The sequence below is a fragment of the Coloeus monedula genome, assembly GCF_965178545.1.
Source record: "Coloeus monedula genome assembly, chromosome: W".
Lineage (NCBI taxonomy): Eukaryota > Metazoa > Chordata > Aves > Passeriformes > Corvidae > Coloeus > Coloeus monedula.
The window spans coordinates 1,001,923-1,017,399 of NC_138821.1; the positions used below are offsets into that span (position 1 = coordinate 1,001,923).

Here is a 15,477-nt window from a genome sequence, read left to right on the forward strand (position 1 = left end):
AGTGGGAAATTTCTGAATTCATCTTAGGTTTAAATAATGGTTGCAGCAGCCCTTCCAGCTGTTGCTAAGTCAAGAACTACTTATTCCTCTATCTATGACTATTTGTGTAAATGTCATGGTTTAGCAATGATACTCCCCAATTTAGTGCTCCTTCAGACACTTTCCAAACCATGCGCCACTCGCTCCCCTGCTTTCCTCTCCCCCTCCCCTGCTGCCAGGCTGGAGTGGAGAATTGGAGGCACAAAAGGTAAGATCATGGGTTGAGATAACAATTTACTGAAAACAGCAATGAGATGAGAAAAGGAACAGTAACAGCAAAAATACTAATGACAGAGGGTACAAGAAAAGGAACAATTCACACAGAAACCCCCTGACAATAGATGATACCAGACGGCTCCCTTGGCTCCCTCTGCCACAATTATGCCACCAGGCTTACTCAACCTTAAGGAGCCCCTTCTCCCTGGAAGAGACTCCCTGCCCCTGGCAATGAGATGAGGTGGTAAAGAATAACCTCTGGGTCCTAGCCATGCCCCCTCCTGGCTACTGCAAAAATTAGCCGTGTCCTGGCCAGAACCAGGACAGTAAATCCTTCTGGATTCAAAGTAGCTTACCTCTTTTTTTCTTCAGAATCAAAATCTGGACTAGAGACACCACATTTCAAAGTGAGACTCCAGTATAAGCTTTTTTACACTAATTAAAATTTTTAAAAGAAATTGGAGAGAAAGCTAATGTTCAGAAAATAAATGAAGAGCAGTGCTGACAGCAAAGTGTTTTGGTTTCTTTTATAAAACAGAGGTGAAGGGAAAGATCTAGGCTGTTTCTTTCCAATCGGAAAGTACAAGAATCTTAAAATTACTACAGTGCTGTGTGTGGTCTTGGCCTCTTTTGCTGACCTCTGCTTTCTTCCTCCCCTCTATCTGCCAAAACATATTCTCATGGAAGCAAATGACTTGGAGGTTGTACCAGCATTCCCCCTTTCCCTGAGATGTAGAACAAGCTTTTTGGTTTAATGTTGGTGCCAGAACTCATGTAGCAGCCATCACTATACATCCTCAAAGTTGAGACCCTGGGGACAAGTCTGGAGTGTCAACAGGCTCACATAGTAAGGGCTTATTGGCATGGACTTCACTGATAGTGGAGAGCTGCTGAGCAAAGGAGGCATTAACCCCTCAGAAATGGTCAGACTTGAGCCTATAAAATTCTTTCTGTGGGAAATGTATAGTCCTTCTTTAAGGAAAAAAAACAACCCCCCCCTCCCATTTTTCTTAGTGATGTATCATGCATTTAGATCACTTTATCTGCTCATCTAGGCAAGAGCTGGTGGGACTTGCAGAATTTTCTCTTCATTAGTGACCTTGAAGAGAGAGTGAATGCTGAACAAAGGCAGCTGGCAAGTGGTGTGAGTTAGGGAAGAGTAGTAAATGCTACGGAATAGGGCCAGCCTCAGAGGAGTGGACATGGTATAACAAGGCTTGGCTTAAAAGTGCAGAGCAAGCTAAAGAAAAGGTACAAAGAAATTGGTGCAGCTGTGTGCCTTTAGAAGGTGTTGTGTTTGCTGAAAGACCATCATCTATTGTTGTGTGATTGTCTCTGAGCTCCCCACTAACAGATTGACACTGGAAAAAGGGAAGGATTTAGACAAATGTGAGAAATTCTTAAAGACTGCATGTATGAGATGTGCCACTATGTAAATAATGTTTCCAAGAACAGAGCCTAGATTGTCTCTTGGTTGTGGAATTATTTTTCTGTCTTGGTTTGAAAGACAGGTGTCTGCTAAGGAAGGCGGGAACCTCCCTTGGAATGGAGAATATGACCCCCTTCCCTCCAAATTATTATAACTTTGAAATAAGGGGCTTTCAGGCAAAGATATGGGAAAAGGAGTAACAGTTCTTTACTAGTATGGATAACAAGGCAAACAAACAGCAGCACCGGCAGCAACAACAAACAGAACCAGAAAACCCAGTAATAGCCTTCTCTCAGCCACAGGCACTTTTCCCTTTGGTGCAGTTCCACTCACAGCCGGCAGGGGCGCTGGTGGCTCCCAGCCGGGCAGGGCAGGTGTGATGATTCCCCTGCAGCTGCAGGGGGCGCTGTGGCGTGAGTTCGGTAATTTCTCTGCATGTGGACAATGGCGGCGCAGCCAGTGGAAGGGGTGGAAAAGGGGTTTCCTTTACAACCCCCCAGCGGCAGCTGATCCCGGTGCCCCTCTGGATAGCGAAAGGAGCTGTAGCAGAGACCTTGGAAGCAGCAAGCTGGAACAGCAGGGATGAGCAAAATCCCGGAGTGGTAGATGAGATGTATCAGAAACTCCACAGCTGTAGCAGGAGCTGGTCCCAGCAGGTGGGGGGTGTGTGGCTACAGTGTAGCAAAAAAATTCGGAGCAGTAGCAGAGACACGGTGGGGCTGGGCAGCGGCAGCCTGGCTCCCGAACATGGCAGGGAGAGACTCCCTCAGAGGGGGAAGGGGCTTGGGGTCCCAGGGTTTCCCCTGAGGCACCCGAGCAGATGGTGAAGGTCCTTTGTTTTTAGTGAGGTAGGGTGTTAGTAAGATCCCAGTACAATGGCCGCTCTCATGAGCAAAGGCTCACCCATGGCAGGAGAAACAGGGCAGGGCTGGGCTCCGGTGGTGGCAGTGAATTCCCCCCCAAGCAGCAGCTGGACCGTCCTCCTCCCAAGCTGACAGCGAGAGAGGGCAAGGAGCTTCATCCAGCCCCCTTTCCCCTAGCCCAAATCTCGAGTTATCTCTGCCCCTCCAAGAGAAACCCCTCAGCTACTATAATAAAGCCAGCTGCACTCCTCCCCCTTCTCCATGGTTACTTCTTTTGTCTCTCTTAAGTATCGGTCATTATTGTTTCTTAGCAACAAAATTGGAGAAAATTCCGTAAGAGAAAGAAAACAGAAAGGAAAAATCCTAACCTCCAACATTCTTAGTTAAGTCATGACTGGAATAGGACAATTGGACTTGATTGGCAGGAGAATTCTGGCAGAGTATTGGACTCTCACAGTAATGAAGTCGTCTGTCTGCTTTTCATAACAAGCAAAAATCAAGTGTGTTTTTTTTGCTGGATGCTACAACTAGTGTAAATAGTAATCTGTTGTCATAGTGGAAGTACTGTATGAAATCAACATTTGATCTTCAATCACTCTTTTTTGTAGAATTACTCCATGTCTGTGTATCTCGTTCGCCAGCTCACTTCAGCTATGCTTTTGCAGAGGTTAAAAATGAAAGGTATCAGAAACCCTGATCATTCCAGAGCACTAAGTAAGTCTAATTAATTTGCCTGTCTATACTTTTTGAGGGTGTTTGGTGGCTCTTTAAAACTAGAATTTGTAAGGCTTCAAGAATTTGCATAATTTTGAGAAGAAAGTCCATGCCCAAAGGTTTCCTTTGCTGTTGCTGAGGCATCAGTGAGGGTCCCTGTGCTGGCAAGGAGCACACAATCTGAAATGTTCTTATGGGAATACCATGAACACTACTTACTGTGGTGGGCTGTGAGGTGCAGGTAGATGTTCTAAATTCTTTTCATTTGCATGTGATGCTGATTGTACCTCGCTCACTGATAATTATTTTCTCTCTTTGCATGTTAGGTTGAGTGTGCTCTACTAACCATTGTGGCTGTTAGTGCATCTGCTGCACATCAAACTATGTTGTGCTGCACAGTGTTTGCCAGTTGCTTATAAATAGCAAAGCTATTTTTGTTTGGTATTGCTATGAACTAGTTTCCTAGATGCTTAATTTTCTTAGCTGGAAATAAAGGACATGTACCAGTGAATCAAGATTAGCATTTTAAATAATGACGTCTGTGTATAACTTCTTAACTTATTTTAATAGTTAAAGAAAAACTAACTGCAGATCCTGATAGTGAGATTGCCACAACCAGTCTGCGGGTATCTCTGATGTGTCCTGTAAGTATGGCTGGAAATTACCAGATACAGATTTCTATCTGTAGTGCAGAGTTGGGCTGCTTTTAAAAAGACCCACTTTAGAAACTTCATTGGTTTTTGCTATATACTGATTAATTAATATAAAATAGTGGGGAAGAGAGTGCATCTACAAGCACCTGATTGTAGCAGCATTCACCCAGCTATGGTTTAGAACTGTGAATGCCTCAGACATGGCGCAGTCAGAATCAAATTGCTACTCGTGTGTGTATAGTGAGGTCTTTAAAAGGAGTAATCTCATATATTGACATACTGAGACTAATTGGGCAGGGTGACAGAATAATTAAAGGATACAGTGGTAAATAAAACTTCAGATCTGCTCATTTTGGTGGTATTGTTTACACTGTCAGCTACAATAATTAACAAGAAAAATTGATCACTGTGTAACAAGGCAACACTGCCTTGGGGTTTCTCTTCCCAGGTAGAAACTCGCCTTGTGTTTGTGACTGGTGAAGAAGGGGCAGTCAATAACTAACTCATGTAAGCACAAGTTAACTATTGGGAGACAGCAAATGTTAGTTCAGACAGCAGATGTTAATTACAAAACCTAAGAAGCTGAATTCACCCTAATCTTGTCAAGATAGAGGGGACAAGGATCATCTCAGAGACTGCTGAATCATTCCTCAAAGGACTATGCATGCCCAGGGAGAAAGGTGAAAAGTGCACTGTGAGGATGACTACTGGCTTTCATCAGAAAGACCCCTGAGGAAGAAGAGGAGCCTTCCTCAGTGCGACCACCAGGACACACAGCACATGCGTGGCCCGTATGCTAATGATATTAATGACTTCCGAGAAATAATTTGTATAACCACACCTGTCCCAAGGAATGTGATGAATATTCATAATTTAACCCTTAATACTGTGTTGTAGGGAGCACTGGTGTGTGTGTGTTTGGAGGAGCGATCCCCACACACCCGGCGCACCGAATAAAGCAAATACCCACTTCTCTGACTCTGTCTCTGAAGTGTCTTCTGGCCCGGTTGCAGCGCAATTCATCTGGCACCCCGAGATGGGACCCTTTCTGCCCGGCTGCTGGATCCAGGGGTAAGCATACCTCCCAGTTGCGACCCTGAATTTTCAGGGGGAGCTCATCTGTCCTTTGGCTCACGGCAGGGGCAGACAAGGACCATCTGCAACAAATTAAGGTATTTGCTATTCCTTTTAAACACAGAAATACCTGCAGGTCCAGGGTTCAAGTCCCTGAGGGTGGGTTGAAAGTCCCGAGGAAGACTGGGTCTCCCAAAATTAGTCCTGGGCAAGAGGAAAAGTACTTTTAAGGGGTTGGACCCCGACTTTTAAAGGGGTTGGACCCCCCGGGGTTGGACCCTACTGTGAAAGGTACCTTTAAGGGGTTGGACCCTGTTGCAGTGGGGATACTGCAACATACATATATCAAACCAGGAGTCCCGTGGAAAGGAAATATATATGGACAGACAGATTCTTGATAGCTGTTTCAGAGATGTTTATTTCTCCAGCCGCATGGCCGGGGCTCTGCCCAGGAACTGTTCCAGTCACGGGACCAAGGGTCCTTCTGCCCACGCAGGGAACACAAACCAACCAATGGGAACGAGGCTGAGCAGGGGCAGGGAAACCCCGTGTCTGTCCCCTCAGGGCCCCTCTCCCAGGGCTACACAGCGGGGGAGGAGACCCCAACACCTCACCAGTTTTATTTTAATAAAAGGAGAATGAAAACAACTGGATAAACATAACAAGAACAGTTTCGAGACAAAACAAGCCACCCTCCTGAGCCTTTAAATGTCCAAACAGATTCTGTGGAACATCTTAGGGCTGACAGAAGGGAGACAGAACTCTCTGAGCATGCTTTGTGGGGAAACTGAGGCAGGAGAGGGTTTAATTTCTTCCCTCCCCCTTTTCATCCCCCACTCCGCATTGGAAAGGGATTTTTGGGGAAACAATTGGCAAAAGCATGGTTTTGTGAGGGAAACCATGGATGAAAAAACTGATTGGGAATACACTGGGGGTAATAGGACATAGGGTAAAAGGGAAAGGTGGGATTAGGAAAGGGAGACTGTAGGGAGGGCTTACAATGGAGATATTGTCTAACATGTCTACGATTTTTTGCATATATACTGCCTTTTACAGGAACACCATCAGGCCCAGTGACCTGCGATGCTTGTAACCCTTTTCTACCTCGTATAATTTTGAATTCCACCACCTCTCCATCTCCCAAGCTTGGGATGCATTTTTCAGGGTTATTCTTTTTAATAGCAGTCCTATGGACGAATATGTCTTGCTGGTTGTCACACCTTGTTATAAAACCATAATTTTGCTTAACATTATACCATTTTACTATCCCTAAGATCTTAGCTACTATGATTTTTTCCTTTTTCCGAGCGGCTACTGTTTTCTGTCTCGCTGCGTCTTTGCTCTCTCTTTCTCTCCACCGCCACCACCGCCAGCCGCTGCCTGCGCGCCGCCCCTCTTGGTCGGGCGTTCACGGGGCTCGCTCCACCACGTGCTGCGCGGGGCCGGGCGGACACCACCGTGTCCAGCCGTGCTTCGCTCTGCTGCTGACACTGCGGCTCGCTTGGCTCCGCCCGCGAGTGGGAACTGCCTCGCTGCTGCCCGCAGAGCACTCGGTGCATGTGGCCTGGGTCGCACGGTCCCTGCGCCAGGCTTCCCTTCACCAAGACACAGCTGACATTGCTCAACAGTCTCGGTAATTAAATAATATTCACGAAAATATTCTTCCATTGGCATATATTTTCACTCCAATATTAACTGTGTCAAAACGGTTTTCCAAAAGCCCTTGGTAAGAATTAAATCCCAAGAAACATAGAAAAAGTTCTTAAACAACCATGCCAGGAAGTGTTTCAGTTCTTTTTGAGCTTGAATCAAGCTAAAATTTACAAATCGTTGTTCAAGAATCATTTTAAGTTTAAGATAAATGTCCATATGCGGCTCTGAGAGCCAAGAGTCTTCCCACGGTTCCTCCATAGTTTAGATATGGAATAGCAAAAGAAAACCAAGAAGACGAATCCAAAGTTTCCAGGGTTTACTCACACAAATCAGTCGCTTAGGGATCGGGGATCGTTCTGCCCGCATTCACCACCATGATGTTGCAGTGGGGATACTGCAACACGCATATATCAAACCAGGAGTCCCGTGGAAAGGAAATATATATGGACAGACAGATTCTTGCTAGCTGTTTCAGAGATGTTTATTTCTCCAGCCTCATGGCCGGGGCTCTTCAGAGGAACTGTTACAGTCATGGGACCAAGGGTCCTTCTGCCCGCGCAGGGGAACACAAACCAACCAATGGGAACGAGGCTGAGCAGGGGCAGGGAAACCCCGTGTCTGTCCCCTCAGGGCCCCTCTCCCAGGGCTACACGGCGGGGGAGGAGACCCCAACAGGACCCCACTGTCATGTGCTATTGTACTGTTATTTTTGTTTTGCCTGTTGCTATTCTGCTGCTGTGTGAGTGAGAGTGGATGAGATGTGCTGTCAAAGTACGAATCGAGTGGGGGGCTCTATCTGCGGTTCCGTACCCTGGCGATGGGCTTGGCCAGAGAAAAGCGAAGCATTTGGCAAAGAGTGAATGAGGATAAATCATATAAACCGTTGGTTTGGAATTCAACCTTACTGTCCGAAGGGGGGCGGATTTTAGAGGAGAAAGATTTTAGCTATTGAAATGAAAACATCCAGACCCCCAACGCCTTTCTAATGTAGCTCCATCTGATTTCCCTTTTAAAATCCCGTGTTTAGTGTATGAAAACAGTTGTGAAGCTTGTATTTGTGTGCATGTATTAATTGTGAGAGAAAGTGGTATTGTACTTCTACTAGATGGAGTGGGCGGTGTCCAAGCTGCCAGAGGAGAGAGCTTGGTATCAGACTAGAAAGAGCAGGAATAAAGAACTTAGCAGAAAATGAAAGTGCAGCTAATGTTAAAGGGGAAAGTGGCAGAAAATAGTGAAAAATTTGAGAGGAACTGGTTAGAAAAGTACAGCAAGTGTATGTAAGAAGAGATGAGGAAAAGGCAAAAGCAATGGCAAAGGTGATGGCAGAGGTTGTAAAAATTTTGGACATTGTGGTTGTTTGGGTGTTTAGTTCCCTTTTCTGCTTGGTGTTTTGTGTGGAGCTGTAAGGCTCCTGTTATGTGGTGCTTGTGCAGAGCTGAAAGGCTCCTGTTTGGAGGGGACCCATGCCCCTGTGCCTTTTGTGTTTTGTTGTGAAAAGCCAAAATTGGCAGGTTTCAGTCCTGAGGCCAATCCGGAGCTCCTATCTTGTGGGGAACCCCGCCACCAGTCTGTAGTTTATTGTGGCAAACCAGAATTGGCAGATTCTAATCCTGAAGCCAATTCTGCAGCTGCTGCCTTGTAGAGATGGTGTTGTCCCTATGCAGGCCTAGGTATTTGTCATGCAGCCTCGTCTGCAGGGGCTGTAGAGAAACCTATGGGGAAAATGTTTTGCTGTCCTTCCTTGGTTAATTTGTTAGTCACCTCTCTACTCCTGGGATGGACTTGGTAAAAAAAAAAAAAAAAAATTGAGATAAAGAACAATTGGTTACTAAAAGATGATTGATTACTAAAAATGTGATTGGTTATTAAAAAAAAAAAGAGAGAGAGAGAAGGGGGTTTTAGGCAGCATTGCTTGCTGCTGAACTTGATCTTGTCCAAAAGGAAAATCACTAGAACAAAAGGAGCAAACTGATAAGGCAAACTGCTCCAGGGCGAAAAGCAGAAGCCTGCTAAAACCCTGAAGAAAAAAAAAAAGGCAATCCAAATGCCTGATTCACAGACTGCAACTCTTGCAAAACTTTTAAAAGCAGTCTCACTCCCTCCACTGAAGAATCAATTGGAGGAAACCCTACTGAAAACCTGTGGGAAAAAACAAAAGTGGTGCAACAAGCACTTCATAGAATAAAAACTAAAACTCCATTTAAATAAGTTAATGCAATTAAACTCTTGTTTCACTCAGACATATTTTTCTTTTTTTTTTTGGGGTGGGGAAGTTTGTTTCTTTTCTCTTTTCTAGGAATGTCAAATGTCCCGACATCAAAGATAAAGAAAGCAGTTTGAGCAAGGAAACTGCAAGCAGCAAAATCACACCTAAATGTGATAACCATTGCTTCACTGTCACTTTGTGTTAGCCCCAAAAAGTTTTACTTCTTTTTTAAATAATCAGTCTAGTGTGTTGCCTCTCGGAGGCGTAGTGACCTGGTTCAGGAACGGCACGACAACCACCTCAGGTCATTCGGGCCATTAGCTCACAGACACCAATGTGGTGGACGGCAAATGGCGTTTATTCATGGAATACATAGGGTTAAATAACCTGGGTTTACCGCGTCACTTCCTTCTGGTCAGGTATTACCTGTAGAGGGGAGGGGCTTTACCTGTCCCGCACAATGCGATATCTTCCGAACGCCTGTCCCTAATCTCCTACATTTCCCCCCCCCTCTATCCTAAATTATCCACATTCCCCCCCCCATGATTGATTAAAAAACATGCAAAGTATAAATGGTATAAAATTTCAAGAACTAGTAAAAGCCTACATAACAAGTTATAAAAAGTGATATAACATTTACAAAATAAATGCGCTCTAGAGCAATTGTTGGCGGTCAACAAACAGAATGTTAACCTTTTCTAACCGGCTTTTAACAAATGACACTAATTTGTTTAGTATGCAAGGCCCGAAAATCAGCGTTAGGAGTAACATAGTGAGGGGGCCTATTAGAGTGGAAACAAGGGTGGTCAGCCATGGAGACTGGTTAAACCATGACTCAAACCATCCTTGTTGGGCTTCTCTTTCTCTTTTTCTCTGGGCTAACCTTTCTCTTAGTTCGGTCATTGAGTCCTGTACAACTCCAGTGTGGTCTGCATAAAAGCAGCATTCCTCTTTCAAGGCGGCACACAGGCCTCCTTGTTGCATGAGCAAGAGGTCCAGTCCTTGCCTGTTCTGCAGGACGACTTCTGAGAGAGAGGAGACAGATTTCTCTAGAAAGGAGATGGATTTTTCAATTCTTTGTAAGTCCTCATCAATAGTCATCTGCAGCTGAGAAAGTCCCTGGTGTTGGGTCACGAGGGCTGAAACACCTGTGGCCGCGCCAGTGGCTCCAAGGCCGAGCAGCATTGCGATGTTTGTGCCTGTTATTATCTCTCTCTTGTGGAGCCGGCCAGGTTCTTCAAAAAGGTGGTACATTTCTTCTTCTTGGTGAGACAGGACTCTAGGAACAATTAAAACTTGGACACAAAAATCAGCAGAGTTATCGAACTTATCAAGAAGCACACAGGGGCTTATTCCAGATTGCTGGCAAACAAACATTCCTGACACGGATGGGACCACCCACTTATTGATCGTTTTGTCAAGTTTGACAAATTCAGTACAGACATTTCCCACTCGTTTTGCTAAGACTGCATTGCCAAAGCACTTGCCTTGGCCTGTGATTTGACTCAGAGTAACTCCTTTGCGGGGGGTGTTCCACCTGCACTGGTGTGGATTTTGTGCTGCTGAGTAGCCAAAAGGAACATTAAGTGCAATGCTCTCATAAAAAGGGGGTTGCGCATCATAACACAGCCAGCATGATTCTGTAAAGTTCGGGTTCGATTGATTCAATGACAAAAAGGTAGCGTTTAGTACGCTGAGAAACGGATCGTAAGGAGCTGACTTAGGTGTTTGATAGGTACCTAATGGGCCAGGTGGGGTGAGGATAGGATTTCTATTTACTGTAAGAATCTGATTAGGCCCGACTGGTCGGGATTCTGACGGTAGGAGCTTGACAATTTGCACGTTCACCCAATAGTTGTGAGGGGCGCGAACATACACTGTCCATGCTCTACCTGAGGCCCAACTTTTATGGGCCGGCTGTAGAATTGTCATTCTGTAGTGTTTGCAAGTGTGTCTCCTCCCGTCTTGGGGCAGGTATATTCGCTTGTCCAGTGAGAATTTTGGCTCGCGACAGCCTTGGGGCGCATACTTGACTTGGAGGAACTCATCAGGTTGCTGCGGTCGCCATCTATCGCTTGTCACGATAGTCTCACACCCCCAATACCCACAATAACCGTACCCTGGATAGTTACAGTAGCTTTTACCTGGGTTTGAAGCAGGACACCAATAGGTTTGGTACAGTGAAAAATCACCGAAATTAGGAAATTGCAGATGCGAGGGAAAAATGTCTTTTAGCTTAAACTCGAAAGATGGGCTGTCTGGTGTGACGGTTTCTTTGATTGCTCTGTCGCCCAAAAGGTGCCATAGGACCCACCTGAATGGCTGGTGAGGGTGATGTTCTGCATCGGCTTGCCCTCTGCCAAGGAGCTGTAAAAGCAAAATTACGCAAAGATACCTTTGTTGCTTGGATTTCACTGGTGTAGGATTCTTGGGTGCTGCTGGGCTGCTCGATGACTTGTCGCTTCCCTCAGGCACAGGGATGTATGGGTCACGGGGGTGTCCAAAGATCCAGTCCTGCAAACAAAACCTCGCAGCTTTCATTAGTCTTATTCTGAAGGTCAGGTTTGATAGACTTAAGTGGACACCATTTGACTCTACCATCTTTTTTAACAGCCGCGTACCCTCGCCCCGTGAGCACTAGTCTCCAGCCTTGTTCCCATTCCCCCAACTCATTTTTGATTACAACTTGCGGGCCTTCGTCTAGTGCTCGAGTGGCCCAGTGTTTTTGAGCGGGACTATTTGTCTCATCCCCCCCTAGGGAATTGGTTCAGTGCTAGCAGGGCAGTTGCCAGTATGCGCGCCTGGTCTCCTGGGGGAATAGAATTGGTAAAGCCCTCTGTTTTTGCTAACACTTCCAATTTGGTTTTCAGGGTTTGATTTGCCCGCTCAACAATGGCCTGCTCGGTGCTATTGTATGGGATGCCATGTACCAGAGTGATACCCCACTTTGAAACAAATGTTTGGCTCGATTTTGAAATAAAGTTCGGACCGTTGTCTGTCTTGATCTGCTTCGGAACGCCGAGCCACACCATAGCTGTTAGCCAGTGTTGGATGGTCGCTTTAGAATCAGTTCTTAGGTGTTGTGTGGCCACGATCATTCCACTATATGTGTCCACAGTCACTGCAAGCCACTCTCGGGGTTTTAGCAGATGACATAGTGTAAAGTCCGTTTGCCATATTTCTGAGGCTTTAAGGCCTCGGGGGTTGACTCCACTGGACCACAGTGGTGACTTTTGACAGTGGGGGCATGTGGCTACGATGTGTTTCGCATCAGCAGTTGAAATCCCGCACCTTTTTGCTAGTGCTCTAGCTCCAATGTGGAGATACTCGTGTAGCTGACGGGCATCTCTCAGTGTCCACAGTCCTTTTGCGGTGGCGTCTGCCTTGTCGTTTCCGATTTGAAAGAATCCTTTAACCGGATTGTGGCTGTTAACGTGGATGACAGATATGGTGCCCTTCCGCAAAGAGAGTGCTTCTTCAAGCATCACAGCCACCGTGGACGCTGACACGCCAGGCCCTGACATGGCTAGGCAAAGCTTAGCCACAAACATAGAGTCAGTCACAATGTTGAGGTGCTCTTCCGGGAACAGTCCACACGCCGACACCACGGCAGCTGCTTCGAGTTGTTGGACTGAAAGCGTAGGGTCGGTTGCTTTGATGCACTGCCACTGCCCTCCCCACTGCCACACCACTGCTGCAGTTGAGGTTAGCGACGATGCGTCTGTGAAGACCGTCGGTCCCGGTTGCGGTTGGTCAATGACTTTTGGCGGGAGGTCGATGTTGATGATTGCAAGCAGCTGGGTCCATGGGGGTTTTGCAGCATAGCGAATCTCTCCTCCAAAACCAGTGAGGGCTATGGCTAAAAGCTCTGATATTGTCGTTGATTGCGCGGAGAGCTGTTTGTGGAAGGGTAGGTATATTTTGGCAGGTTCCGTGCCCAAGTGCCTTAGGGCAAGCCTTCTCCCTTTCATGATAAGGTTGCCAAGACACTCAACTCCCGGGGAAAATGCCCGTGACGGCTTTCCCAAGACCACCCACTGTATTGGTTGGGCTTTGTCAGGGGGCCCCTGGGCTAGCGCTCCTACCCCTCCTTTCTTTGTAAAGTGAACATATAAATCAAGTGGTGCTCCTGGGTCCCACCTGGTAAGCGTACTCACAGACATTTGCTGCTCGATAAAGTCGAGCCAGCTTGTCGCTTCTGGTGTCAGAACTTTCTGTTCCCATGAGTTTTTTCCTCTTAGGAGGTCATTTAAGGGGTCCATGACCTCGGGAGGAATCAGGATGATGTTACGGAGCCATTGTAGAGATCCCACCAGCTGCTGCATATCATGGAGTGTCTTGATATCCCTGCGAATTTTTATCTGGAGCGGGGTTATGTAGGAACTTGTAATTCCTACTCCTAGAAAGGTTACACATGGTCCCTTTTTTATCTTTGCGCTCGCGATTTCAAAGCCATTTGCTTTCAGGGTCTCTGAGACTGTCGACACCAGTCGGTCTACCTGGCTCGTTGATGGCACGGCGATCAGGATGTCATCCATGTACTGAATGATGGTCGCGGCTGGGTCGCTGCACCGGACTGGCACTAGTGCTCGATCCCCCGTGATCTGGCAGATGGTGGGGGAGTTGATCATCTCTTGGGGCAGCACCTTCCACTGGAAGCACAGGTTAGGCCGTTGGCTGTTCGGGAAGATGATGGAAAAGGCAAACCGCTCTTTGTCTTCATCATGCAGGGGTATGGAAAAGAAACAGTCTTTAATGTCAAGCACCGCGCAGGGCTGCCCTTTTGGTATCATCGAGTTCATGGGCAGCAAAGTTTGGACTGGACCCATTGGTTGGATTTTCTTGTTTACCTCCCGCAGGTTGTGCAGGAGGTGGAAGCCCTTGCCAGATCGTTTGGGTATTACGAAAACCGGGGTGTTCCATGGGCTTGTGGAGGGCTCTATGTGGTTCTGCTGTAGCTCGCAGCTAACTAGCTTGAGGAGGGCCGTCATTCGAGGCTTTGACAAAGGCCACTGCTCGACCCACACCGGTTCAACCGATTTCCATACCAGTTTGATGGGCAGCGGTGGGTATGCGGCAGTGGCCCTTAGAATAAATTTGTCACTCTGACTTTCAGTAGGGCAAGGGCATCTCTCCCCAACAAGGGTGGACACTTTGGCATAACATATGGGAAAAGGGTGATAGTTTTCTCCGGTCCTCTTTCGGTGCTGAGCGTTATCGCTATCAGTTGGGTGCTTTTTTGAGCCCGAGATAGTCCCCCAACTCCCCCACCATGGGGGCCTCCTCCAATTCCCAATGTATAGGCCAGTATGTTTCTGGGACGACAATAACATCTGCTCCCGTATCAATCCAAAAGGGGAGACGAATAGCAGAGTCACCTGGGTTGTTATGGAGACAGCAAACTCCCCACACGATCGGCGGGTGGCTGCCCACTTTCATGGCCAAAGCCACCCAGGGGTCTCGCTCCCAGGAGTTTGTTCCTGCTGTGCCTGGAGCGCAGACAGGTTCAACTGAGCCATCGGTTGAACTGTGGAATTGGTCATTTCCTGGGGGGGGCAGTGGGTGCGGGAGCTCCACGGCCCATCGAGGATTGGCATAGCTGGGCCGCTTCATGTCCCGAGTGGGAGGGAGCTGTGTGTGGCCCGGATGCCCCCTCCCCCTCCCGTTTCCCTGGGGCTTGGATCTGCATTCTCTGGCAAAATGTCCCTTTTTCCCACATGCCCAGCATGGCCCTCTAGGTCGGGTCTGGCATGGGGGAACCGCTGTTGATGGAGGCTCTAATTGGGGGCAATTCATTACAACGTGGCCTGCCTGGCCACACTTAAAGTATGCCATTACACTGGTTATCGCAGTGCGGACGGCTGCCTGGATTGGGGCCAGATGTTCTTCTTTTGCGACATGCTTAATCATATCTGCAATACTGGACCCGGCTGGTAATGACCGTAAAATGTCCTTGGTGGCAGAGTTGCATTGTTGACGCAAGCATTCTGCCACCACAGGGCCCTTTGCTTCTGAGGGTGTAGTGGTTTGGTCCAAAATACTCATTACTGTTTATCTGCTGTGAGATAAGAATTAGGAGAAATGCAAAGCAGGCACCAAACTTGAAAGAATATAAAGAAGTTTATTAACAGACCTAAAAGAAGGAAAAAAAAATATACCACCTTCAGAACTCTCCTCCTCCCCCCACCCTCCCTTCTCCCAGTGACAATGTAAAAAGACAACCCTTAAGATGTTCAGTCTGTTACCACTTCCATAATAACCTTGTTCAGTCCATTTCGAAAGAGAAGTCTCTTCTTGCTCGTGCTATGAAAACATTATCACAACAAGACAGCTGCCCACTTCCAAATATTGTTCAGTCCATTTAGGAAGAGGAGTGTCTCTGCCTGCGTGTGAGTCCCTTCCCCCGACTTGCAGCTTTTCCCACAACTGCTTTCGAGGGTCCACTCTTGAAGTTTTTTGGGGTACAATTTTTAAGGTTGAGCCGTTCAGAAACAAAAAAACAGAGGCCCTTCTCCTTCCCTGGGAGCAAAGGGTCTTCCTCATCTTCATCGTTAGGACTATCTCTGGGAGCCTCTCTAGGGACTGAGGTTTTCTCCTTTCCCGTTTGGAGCAAAAGTCCTCATCTGGTCC

At 47.0% G+C, this 15,477-nt stretch overlaps 1 protein-coding gene across 1 annotated transcript in view; it reads left to right on the forward strand.

The window, feature by feature from the left end:
* Nucleotides 1–15,477, forward strand: part of LOC309584552 (E3 SUMO-protein ligase PIAS2-like) — a gene marked incomplete at its 3' end in the record, with an annotated part of 129,246 nt that overhangs the window by 97,858 nt on the left and 15,911 nt on the right. Inside the window, exons 7-8 of the mRNA XM_082300599.1 lie at nucleotides 3,156–3,261; nucleotides 3,832–3,905. Of these exons, the coding sequence (XP_082156725.1) occupies nucleotides 3,156–3,261; nucleotides 3,832–3,905 (180 nt within the window). The remainder of the gene's footprint in view (nucleotides 1–3,155; nucleotides 3,262–3,831; nucleotides 3,906–15,477) is intronic.